Here is a 12,156-nt window from a genome sequence, read left to right on the forward strand (position 1 = left end):
GCTTCTCATTCGTGTTCATAGACCCCACAACAGCGCCACCGCCCTTCCACATCCCCTTCTTCAGCCTCATCGACCCCAGAATCCATCATCGATTGCGAGACGAGAGTATGTGCTCCCTTTTGGATCCGTCGATTGTAGAAGAAGAAGTAGAATCGGTGATGGTGATGGTGTTGATGTCGATGATGAAGTGTTCGGCCGCAAACATATCTAGGTCAAATATATTTAGTTTAATTCCTTAATTGAATGATTAGTTTATTTCCTTAATTGAATGATTTCAATTAAATAATTTCCTTAAATAAAAGTGCAAAAGGTCCAAAATACCCTTTAATGATTTATTTAATTATTTATTATTTCTTGAATTCTCATTGGTGCATTTAGGCATACAATAGTTGTTAAAAACATTTGAACCTAGCTCTCTCTCTCTCTCTCTCTCTCTATATATATATATATATATATATATATATATATATATATATATATATATATATATATATATATATATATATATATATATAGAGAGAGAGAGAGAGAGAGAGAGAGAGAGAGAGAGTTAGGTTCAAATGTTTTCACTATCTATTGTGTGTCCGTATGATTGATTCTGGACCAATCATTTTAGTTATTTTAAGAAAGTAATTAATGCATATTAAATGCTGAAGATGTAATTAATACCTATTCTATCTTCAACATGTAATATGCATTAATTATTTTCTTAAAATAACTAAAATGATTGGTCCAGAATCAATCATACGGGCACACAATAGATAGTGAAAACAAAATAACCTAACCCTATATATATATATATATATATATATATATATATATATATATATATATATATATATATATATATATATATATATAAACGTAAACCCGTTAGACACCAAACTAGAACTTTATAATAAAGAGGTTTTTTGCAAAACAATTATTTTACGGACACAAACTAAAAAAAACAATGATATATCATAGGATAGTTTTTGCACTTTACTCCCTTATAAATCCTTGGCTTCTCATTTGGGCTAGAAACCACAATAAATGTTTTTCTTTGACAAACCTACATAAATGGTCTTTATGATTTATCAACACAAACTTGGTCCGTATTAATTTCCTTTTATGATTATGGTCCCCATGATTTCTAAAATCATGGATTGATGATCCTTTTTCATGTAAAAAGATTTCTTTACCTTTCTAATATTCTTTTACCTTTAGTTATCTTTAAATATAATTTATAAAAAAAGAAAAAGAAATAAAAAAACACCCAACTCACCCCACCCCTACTTGGTACCCCCACCCCGCTCTTTTCTTTATGCTTTCTCTCATCTTTCTCGTCCTCCCTCATCACGATCAGGTAATCACGATACTCACACCATCTCCAATCCGGACTATTTATTCCATCGTCGACTTCAACTACCTGCATTATCATATTGACAAGGGTTCTTCATCATCTCTTGTTCACTTGATTTCCATCTTCACAACCACCATACACCACTTACACTTCAACCACCAACCCTAAACAGCCCACCATCTTCGCATTTTTAAAAATCAGAGGAAGAAGCATCGATCGATTATGAATATTAGAGATTTTTTTGATGAAAATGGGGTGAGGGTGAGGGTAAAGTGGCACCGATTTGTCATTGAGACCACCGATTATGTGTTCTAATTTGGGTTTAAAAACCCCTCGGAGAAGGTGGTGGTCATCGAAGCCCTTATAGGGATAAGAGCCAAAAATTTATGTTTTCATATTTGGAGAAATTTTACCCATCGATTGATTGAGGGGGTGGAAAACGATGGTGTCGGTGGACTGCGGCGAGATGAATGCACCGCTCAAGACTTTCGATGATGGAGGAGGTTGTCAATGAGAGAGAGAGAGAGAGAGAGAGAGAGAGAGAGAGAGAGAGAGAGAGAGAGGTGGTTGGGTTTTTATTTATTTCCTATTTTTAAAGTAAATATATATAAATAAAATAGAAAAATGTTTAATTTAAAAGGGTATAATAATAACTGGAATGAAATTTGTAACAACAGAAAACTATAGGGTTGGATAGGGATGAGCCGTGCAAGTTTAGAAAGCACCTGACCATGTTTGTCTAAAAAATTAGTATAAATGACGTTTGATAAAACATAGGGATCATATATGTAATTTTGTGTTTTTCTTTTGAATCTTTTTGACCAATATAAATATTGTAGAAACAAAACACCAACGTCGCTGTTGCTAGTCTTAATTCTTCTCCGGCCCGCCATTAATTCCGACAATCATCCCCTTTATCTAATTTTATTTTTTCTAACGCATTCCTCCGACACCTAAACAACAATTAATACATTTTTCTTTTGGAAATGATGTAAAACAGAGTTATAAATTGATATCGAAACCTTTGACCAAATTTTTTTGTAAGTAATATGACCGAAGGCTGCTGATTCAACCAACGAGCATGACAAAAACTATTGGTATCTTTGTTTTTCCATCTTTTAAGTAATGATGTAATTCCTCCAAACATTACTACATATATAATAAAGAAAAGCACCAGCATGTTTAGCCATGGACGAATGTTGATAAACAATATACCATGCACCCACCAAATATATATTTTAGTTACTTTTGAGAAGCATTAGTGACGGAATTTTTTTGTTAATTTTGCAGAGAATCTATACATTTACTTTCCCAACATGTATAAATTCTGTCAATCCCAAAATTAACAAAAAAGTTCCGTCAATAATAACTCCAAAAATTAACCAAAAATATATTTCGGGGTGGTATATTATATTGTTTAGTCCATCGCTAAACATGCCCGTGCTTTTCTTTATTATAGTAATGTTTGTAGGAATTACACCATTACTTAAAAGTGGGACAAACAAAAGATACAAATACATAGTAGATCATTCAAACTACATATATATAGGAATATAGGATAGCAACAATTTATTCCCTTTTCACTTGTTTGCATGCTTTCTTGATCAGTACCGACTTCTGAACCAGTAGATACCTTTGTTCTTCTCATCACCCTCATCCGGCTCAATAAACAGACAGTTCTTGGATTCTCTCCATAACGCCAAGAAAAATGGAGTGCTATCTTTTTGATAAAACTCTCCCACAATTGGTCTAATCGCTTTGGTGGCTTCCATGGCATGATAATGAGGAATGTAAGAAAACAAATGGTGTACGACATGTGTGTCTGTAACGTTATGGAACACCTTGTTCAGAACCCCGTAATCCCTATCCATTGTTGAGAGAGCACCATTCATCCAGTTCCATTCAGAGTCGTCATAGCGGGGCAAAGAAGGGTGAGTGTGTTGAAGGTATGTGATGGTAACAAGAAACGCGTTCATGACCATCAACGCACCTCCGTAGACACAAAAAACGTTAGCGAACCCTGCAAATGTCGCCACTTTATACAGCAAGAAAGAAAAGCTGACAAGTCCGATGTCAGTGATGAGGATCAGGACTCGCTCGTTATCAGAGAAAATAGGGCTTCTTGGATCATAGTGGCTTGCGAATTTATCATAAGGTCTTCCGGCAGCATTGATGGACAAGTAGATATACCATCCGAGACTGAGTTTGACAGCAAGGGTTAACGTTCGACCTATTGGATTGTCGAGATAAAACGCCGAAGAACTGAGTTTTGATTTTGTCTTCGGGACATATACTTCGTCACGGTCAAGAGAACCAGTGTTAGAATGGTGCCGGCGGTGGCTTATTTTCCAAGAAAAGTAAGGTGTTAGAAGGCATGAGTGTATAACAAACCCTATACAATCGTCTACCCATACATGGTCACTGAAGGCATGGTGACCACATTCATGACCAATAACCCAGATTCCGATGAACACACAACCTTGAACGAACCAGTAAACCGGCCATGCAAGGTAAGAAAGAGGGTGAGGGAGCTGTGGAATATAAGTTGTGGCGAGGTAGTACAAGATCCAGACTAAGGTGAGGTCATAGACAAGATATGAAAAGGATCGAATCAAGGATCTTTCAAAACAGTGAGGAGGTATGGTTTTCTTAATATCTGCTAATGTAAAGGGAGGTTTTGAGGTTGGGGCTCGTTTGATACTTACCGTTTCGGATTTCTTACCATCTAGATCGCTAGGATTTGAACGGCCGGCTCCCATGTTTCTTAAGAAATAGATCCACAAAAGCCAATTAGAAAGTAGAAAAAGGGGATTATGTGAGCTTTGGATATCAGGCTGTGCCATATATATAACTTTTATTTTTTATTTTTTATTTTTTTTAAATTTTTTTTTATTTTTTTAATTTTATATAAAAAAAACCCAGGAAAAAAAATTCTCCAAAAATTATAAAACTTTAAAGGATATTTTTACTTAATATACTAGTGACTTTGTAAAAAGTATTTTGTAAAATTAATTTTTTTAAATATTATTTTTAATTTAAGAATATTATTTTTTTTTAAAAAAATATTGAACATAATATTATACAAACTGTGGTGATTCAAAATATTTATAATAAAAAAACTTTTGATTCAACATGTTTATAATCCTTAATTCGTGATGATCTAAAAAATATTTATACTCAAGTATTTTGTATTTCTTAATTATATTTTTTATTATTCAAAATTAAATGATTCAAAATATATAATGATTTATAATTTTTTTTGAACAAAACTATATTTAATTGAATATATTGTTGATCCGAAATCATATGATTAAAAAATGATTTGATTCAAAATATTACGATTAAAAACAATTTGATTCAAAATTTATGATACAAAAATAATATGATTCAAAAAGAGTATGAACAGAATATATTATAATCTTTAGTATTCTTCTTATTTAAAATTTTATAATTTTTAAACAAAAAAACTTAAACCGATATTTAATTTAAAAGATTAAAAAAATGAAAACAAAAAAACCAAAAAATAAAAACAAAAATAAAGAAAAACACTACCACATTCAAGTATGCAGTAAAGATATTTAAAAAAAAACAAAAAAAATAATAATGGTTTAAAAAAAGACAAAAAATAAATAAAAACATTAAAACCGAACATATATTTATTTAAAAAAATTGAATTTTTTTTAGCGATCAATAAAAAAAACAAAAAAATGAAACTAAATAATAAAACTCACTTAAATGACGTTTTATGGACGTTCGCCGCATGTGATTAAATGCTCGAGTCCGTATTAGTTACCATGGATGTGGGTTGAATACGAACGCACAACGGCCAAGTATTTGGATTTAACGTTTGTGTTCTTGACGAAATGAGTGGTGGAGAATTGTTCTCGTAATCTTCACCATTTTTTGAGTCTTCATCGGAACCGGACACACACACACACACACACACACACACATATATATATATATATATATATATATATATATTCGAAATTCGTGCTCTTTCTAAATGATGAAGTGTTAGCTTGGAAAAGTACCAAGTAATACATCGTAGTGAATTTAAGAAAAAAAAATTAGATTATATTGCAACCGGTTAGCATTCAAATGAAGCTATGTGACTAAAGATATTCATTAGTAACATATTTATTGTAGTTCCATCATTGATGGTCATTTTGAAGTTTCTTTATGACTATAAGGATGAACTTGTTAGGTTTAATTCAAAATAGTTTTCCCAAAAATGCTAATAACGACAATGAAAGCTTTAAAAGTAGAATAAACTTAAAACTCTTTTTAACTCACGAAGGATAATTTTGCAATCAATGAAAAATTAAATCAACAATAGAAGGAAAAGAGTTACAACCTTCAAAGACTTTGATTATCATAGGAGATTGGAAGTTGCTAAAGTGTGGCATAAAACTCCGTAGTAGAAGTTCTCTAGAGGTATCTGTGACATCCCCAATTTCACGGCCAGAAAAGACCGATTTGTTTATGCTTTGTTTTTATAAAATCAGAGTAATCTTTTGATTAAAAGAGTTGCGGAATTTGTTCCCAAAATAAAATATGATAAAATTTATCAAAACATTTCTCAAAGAGAATGTATTTTCATTAAATAATAAAACCTCGGGATGTCATGTTCGATATAGACCAAAAGCATAAACAATATAAAATAAACCTTACAACAATTATTTATAACTACTGATCTATAATCCAAAATCTCTCGTCAAGTCCACCAACTTATACTCTTGTGCCATCACCTGTAATGTAAAGAAAACTGAGTGGGTCAGGCTTGGGAGCCTAGTGAGCATATAGGGTTTTCAACCCACAATAATACATTTATTATATTCAATTATCAAACAATCAACCCAAATACCCATCCCCATATCTCCTTTATTTTCTCAAGGGTTTACCCTAAGAATCCACTATCCTTCATTCATTCATTCTTAAGGATTTACCTAAGGAATTGGCACAAGGTCTATTTGCTACCACGGTTTATACAACAGGCACTACGTCACATAGTCACCAGAGTTCATACAATAGGCACTACGTCTCATAGTCACCAAGGTTTACACAGCAGGCACGAAGTCACATCGTCACCAAGGTTTATCAAATAGGCACGAAGTCGCATCGTCAACAAAGCTTACTCAATAGGCACGAAGTCGTATCGTCACCAAAGCTTTACTTAATAGGCACGAAGTCACATCGTCACCAAGGCTTTACTTAATAGGCACGAAGTCACATCGTCACCAAGGTTTTACTTAATAGGCACGAAGTCACATCGTCACCAAGGCTTTACTTAATAGGCACGAAGTCACATCGTCACCAAGGCTTTACTTAATAGGCACGAAGTCGCATCGTCACCAACTATTCCATCTACCCATGTTCTACCCAACATTTTTGTAGATATAAATACAAACACAGTTTAAATCATTTAACACCCGTATAAAAACATCAATTCCAAGCCCATCTCAAATAGACAAATAATATATAACACATAGCACGTATTTCATAGCTAATACTTTATATTTATGTGTTAGAAGAAAGTAACTACACTCACTTGATCAGAAGATGATCGGACCACTACTAGAAAAATAGCCTTTTACGACGCGCAATCTACGACACTCAGTGATTTATGTTACGCAAAAGGGAGTGACCTTAAAATGGTGTTGTCTCTTCAAAAAATTTAAGCATTTAGGTCACGCATTATTGCGTGCCCTTAGATTATTGTCTTAATGAAAAAAAAATCAAAAACACGGAGGGAACATGTGTGTCATCTAAGGATGTCGCTTTATAAATTTTAGTGGAAGCGCGCGTTCCATCATTTTTAATAGCAGGGGGGAAATGAAATCCTAAAAAATTAAAAACCTTGCATTTCATCCATCTTTTAGGGATTCCATGTAAACCCTAGACCTCATTTGAAGGTTTCGTTCTTAGTCAAGTTGTTTCTGTTCGGGAAGGAATAACGAATTCATCCTCTCCACCAGCCGACAAGCTTCACTCTTTGCTTCTCCTTTTCTCTGTAAACCCTAGACCTTATTATGCAGCTGCAACTCTTCCCCCCTTTCGTATTTTTGGAGCTTGGCAGGCATACAGTGGTCAACGATGTCAACTATCCTCTTTTATCCACCATTTTCTCCCTCTGAGACGTTAAAGACACGCCATCCCAAAATTGGAAGAACTAGGGCTTTTGTGCTCTGGATCTCACAGGAAACAAGTTTGCCTCGTCCCTACCCTCACCCATCCAAATTCCTTCTTGTTCAAATGATTATATGTTCTTACCTCTCAACCGTACCTGGATCAATATATCTGTCTCTCTTGTGTCTATTCTCTCAATATCTCACGCGCTTTCCTATTTACAGCCAGAGTTTGAGAGTGAAAAGAAAAAAGAAGAAAGAAAAGATGTGCCTATTATTCCTCTTTCTCCGTCTTTTCTTCCTCTGGTTCGATCAAATCCCTTCTTCTTCTTATTATTTTTTTCGATTTCCAGGTGAGGTTGTGTTCGAAGGTTGTCAAGGGGTTGTGAGGAGAAGGGAGAAGAAGGGTTGTGATCTCTTCTTTTGAAAGCGGTGATGAATCTACCACGAGGCGGCACAAAAGCAACTAGACTCATCCACATCGGTGGAGAAGGGAAAAGAGGAGTTCTAAAAGAGAGAAAGAGAAGAGAAGAGAGAGGCGGAAGGTAAAGAAAAGAGATTAATTGATAAAGATAGAAGGAAAATGAGCAAGCGCTGGAGATCAAATTGAGAGGCAAAAGGAGTGGTTCATATTCAGAAGACTTCATCTTTTTGATTTCATCTTCATTGAGTACAAGTCGGCGTCGATCGGGTCATACAAACCGACGTGACAACTCATTCCTTAATCTCAATGCGCCATCACACCCCTAAATCTTGATTTCACATACACCTGTCTTTGATTTTTTGTCTATTCCTTTTCTCCTCCTTTTTGAATCCCTTTCTATTGCGTTACAGCAGAAACACATTTTCAATTCCGAAAAGACCCCTAAATATGACCTAGTCGGCATGTTTAAAACGATGATTCTGATGATACCATCTACTGAGGAAGAAGAAAGGAAAAATGATGAGGCATCGTAACATCATCATTGACGACCGTCCACATATTCTCCCTAAGTCAAAACCCTAAATATTGTGGTGGTAGGTTTGACAGTGGCAAAGATGGAGACATCAAAGTGCTTGTTAATGGGTTTAACGATAAATCCAGTACACCCATGAGAGGTTCCCCATACCACTGTTTCCTTCGGTTTTCTATCTTTCTTATATATAAATTTCTTTTTGAAATTGCAGGTTTTGTTTGTTGTTTATTGAAATCACCCCCACTTTTGATGTTTTCTCTTTTGTAAATATGGCTGAAGGGGATGGGTCTCAAATTCTATTGAAAGCCTGATTTCCATGGGATTTATGGAGTATAAACTCTCATACAAGTTCTCGTATCCCACACACCAAAAGAAACGGGTAGACATATGCTTTTTGTTTCTCTACCCCATTCTATAAAGTTTTCTATATTTTATTTAAATTTACTATTCACCAAGAATTCCAAATGTGATTTTTAAGGGAGGGGGTTTGAACGTGTGATGATATTAGGGATTACAAAGAACATGATATAAGGGAATTGGTAGCTGCTCAATGTCTTGGATATTTATGATTTTATACCTCGCTCACAGGTATCCATCTTAAAACTCATTAAATTTATAACTTTGTTTGGACAATGTTCTTTTCTATGATACGGTTAGACTCATATTCCAGCTGGTTTCTTAAATGAGTTTTTTCCTAATCTTGTGGTCGATTTGTTTTCTATTTGGAATCACACATGTTCATGTAGTTTTACAGAAGATGAAAACGACAACACCTGTAAATTGTAATTATACACACAACGTCCCTGTTATCGTATTCTCATTTGGCCTAATTGGAAACCTATTCCATGAAATCAGCGAAATTGTGATCCCACTTTTCATCACAGCTCGCCATTTTGGATCTAGTGTACATTTCATGGTTACCGATTACCAGCCTTGGTTTGCCTATAAATATAACCGTATTCTCACGCAATTGTATCGTTATCAAGTTATAGATACGACTTTGAATGCAAGTGATCACTGTTTTCCAGGAGCGGTGGTTGGGTTGAAATATCATGGGAATCTCGCTTTGAATCCTGATTCCATTCCAAGAGGCCACACCATGCTAGAATTCAAGGAGTTATTGATCTTTTTGTCACAGGTAACTGTTGTTTCACCATATTTATTATTGACATTCTTTGTCACTCCTTCCTTCATTGGATAACATTTACATAACAGGAAGAAGGAACTACTAGTTCTGCTTACAGAGGTAAGCCCAAATATGATGTGTCATCAGATCCAACTCCAAGAATAACAACTACTAGTTCAGATTCTGAGAAACAAGTTGATCATCTGGAGACAAATGTAAGGATCTTTAATCTCACTTACGAATAGATCTAAGCTAGTTATAACTAAATAACATATACATCAGAGTCAAAACTATAATTTGTATTTACATAGCATTCATATGAAATTTATTCCATTCCTACATGACCATGGAATGTAATTACTATTCTTGATTCCATTCCATCCATGCTTAATGATACAGCAACATATTATTCACGCAAGGCTTCCAACTGGATTCTAGAAGATTCTTGTCCAGATTATATGTTCAAAGTATACATCTAATACCCTTTTAGATCTTGAAAGTAAACTTATATTTAAAGATTATATTTTGTAAAATGCAAGAAATAATGTTCTAGTTTGATTGATTTGCTTAACATCCTGATTTGATTTCTTCCTGTTACATCAATATCATCCAAAGAAACTTTGAGTATTATAATCATGTAGATTTTTCAAATAATAAAAAGAAGTAGGAAGCTTTAATACTATAATATACATAATAAAAGTAGGTTGCTGTTTCTTAAGCCCAAAAAAGAAAAGATTAAATTTGATTTTTTGTTTATTTGTGCATGCAGCTTGGGGGTCTTAACTCAATGTTATGTGTGGAGCATTCTCCTTCCCTTCCACATGTTTCCAAGGCTCCCACAATCATTCTGGGCATGGATGTGTCTCATGGGTCACCTGGCCAGTCTGATATTCCATCTATTGCTGCTGTAACTATTTTTCTTTCTCAAATTTATTAAAAATCAATTTTATATTTTTATTTATGGGAATGTTTTAATAAAAGATCATTTCTTTGTTTTTTTTTAATAACAGGTTGTTAGCTCCCGACATTGGCCTTTGATCTCCCGCTATCGAGCTTCTGTAAGAACTCAATCTCCAAAGGTGGAGATGATAGATTCCCTGTTCAAGAAAGTTTCTGACACTGAGGATGAAGGCATAATGAGGTTCAATTCCTTGTTTTTATTTCCTATTTTTATTATACATAAAGAGTTTGATGTTTGAGATTTCACATCACATTGTAAGCAAATGATGAGATTTTCTTTTCTTTTTTTTGTGGCAGGGAGCTTCTCCTTGACTTCTATACGAGTTCTGCAAAACGTAAGCCAGATCAGATAATCATTTTCAGGTGAATTCTTTTAAAATTGTATATTTAACTTTTAGATATTTATGTCATTTTCTTTATAAAAAATAGGTGAACTCGTGTTTTTATTTTGCTGTAAAAAGCTCAAACCTTAAAATTCTATTACTTGTTATATTATAATAGGGACGGTGTGAGTGAGTCACAATTCAACTAGGTGTTGAACATTGAACTGGACCAAATTATCGAGGTATTTGTATTTTCTTATATAATAGTTTCTTATTTTGTTAAAGCAAAAAAAGTGATTTAAAAATCTTACACATCATGTTGTTGTTCCATGACAACAGGGACAATAAATTCAAAAGAAAAGAAAAAAAGGTAACCTATTACCAAATTTACAAAAGTCCAAGACAATTACCAATCCAAGGTAACCTACTACCAAATCTACAAAACTATCTTCACATTCATCCCAATAATTACATCACCAAAATCATTCCAGGAATATTAATTAATGCAATTGACTAATATGACCTTATGTAGTATAGGTATCTTTTTGCACTTGTTTCGTGTGTCCTTTATGGCCTTGGTTAATGTAGTACATGTATTCTTGCTTGCCATGTGTTGTTTATCCGTAACTTTATAAAGTTAATTTATACCTTTCTTATTTACATGGCAGTTGCAATATGTGGAAGTGCTCCCTAAAAAGGTTGTTGATATCTTGAAGGAAATTAGGTAGGCCTCAAAGGATAAAGTTTTTCTTTCTGTTGACAATTCAAAGTTTTTATTTTTCACTATGTTTCCTGAACATGGGTTTGATTTTGTGATAAAGGGATCTTTTGGGGGTTCTTTCTAGATTAACCAAGGAGTTCAACGTCGACAAGTTTCTAGGGGTATTTTTGGAATCCCTCATGGATTACAGTCATGGTGATGATTTGTGCCTTAAATTGTTGCTTTCCATGATAAAAGCTGTTCCTATTAATGTTTTAGTTGGTCGTTTAGTTACAAAACTTCTTTCAACCTGCATGAAGTTAACCAAGAAAAGAAAAGGAATAATTATTTAAGTTCCCATTATTAACAACTGAGTATTTTTTTATTTGCCCATTGTTGTTTCTTCTTTGGAGTTGGGCTTTATATATCACCATCCTTTATTGTTGTCTAAATTCCATATTTGCCATTTCTCATAATGATTTTCTTCATTTTCCTTAGATGCACACCTGCTACCTGTTGACTTGCCAGAGCTGAAATCTTTGACCAACAGGTAGTTACAAAAGTTGCCTTTTGTTATCTATTCATTCTAGTGCATTATTTATTTATTTATTTTTGCTTTCC

General features: G+C 33.8%; 2 protein-coding genes across 2 annotated transcripts; one reads left to right on the forward strand and one right to left on the reverse strand.

The window, feature by feature from the left end:
* Positions 1-2,561: 2,561 nt before the first annotated feature.
* Positions 2,562-4,143, reverse strand: LOC145057574 (delta(12)-acyl-lipid-desaturase-like). Its single transcript, XM_079005442.1, has one exon. It carries the CDS (start codon positions 4,099-4,101, stop codon positions 2,947-2,949), a length of 1,155 nt encoding a protein of 384 aa, XP_078861568.1. The 5' UTR covers positions 4,102-4,143; the 3' UTR covers positions 2,562-2,946.
* Positions 4,144-10,301: 6,158 nt separating this feature from the next.
* LOC145059249 (protein argonaute 4A-like) lies at positions 10,302-11,078 on the forward strand. Its single transcript, XM_079007095.1, has 4 exons — positions 10,302-10,459; positions 10,563-10,693; positions 10,810-10,875; positions 11,014-11,078. Exons 1-4 carry the CDS (start codon positions 10,316-10,318, stop codon positions 11,042-11,044), a joined length of 372 nt encoding a protein of 123 aa, XP_078863221.1. The 5' UTR covers positions 10,302-10,315; the 3' UTR covers positions 11,045-11,078.
* The last annotated feature ends 1,078 nt before the right edge of the window (positions 11,079-12,156 follow it).

Source organism: Lactuca serriola, chromosome 6 (genome assembly GCF_051521515.1).
Source record: "Lactuca serriola cultivar US96UC23 chromosome 6, Lser_US96UC23_V15, whole genome shotgun sequence".
In the NCBI taxonomy this organism is placed as follows: Eukaryota; Viridiplantae; Streptophyta; class Magnoliopsida; order Asterales; family Asteraceae; genus Lactuca; species Lactuca serriola.

What these genes read in the sequence shown, in the direction of transcription:
- LOC145057574 (XM_079005442.1), bottom strand. Translation starts at nt 4,101, where the DNA reads ATGGGAGCCGGCCGTTCAAATCCTAGCGATCTAGATGGTAAGAAATCC.
- LOC145059249 (XM_079007095.1), top strand. Translation starts at nt 10,316, where the DNA reads ATGCAGCTTGGGGGTCTTAACTCAATGTTATGTGTGGAGCATTCTCCT. An exon ending in ATATTCCATCTATTGCTGCT is followed by an intron (nt 10,460 to 10,562) that starts GTAACTATTTTT and finishes TTTTAATAACAG; the next exon opens with GTTGTTAGCTCCCGACATTG. An exon ending in GAGGATGAAGGCATAATGAG is followed by an intron (nt 10,694 to 10,809) that starts GTTCAATTCCTT and finishes TTTTTGTGGCAG; the next exon opens with GGAGCTTCTCCTTGACTTCT.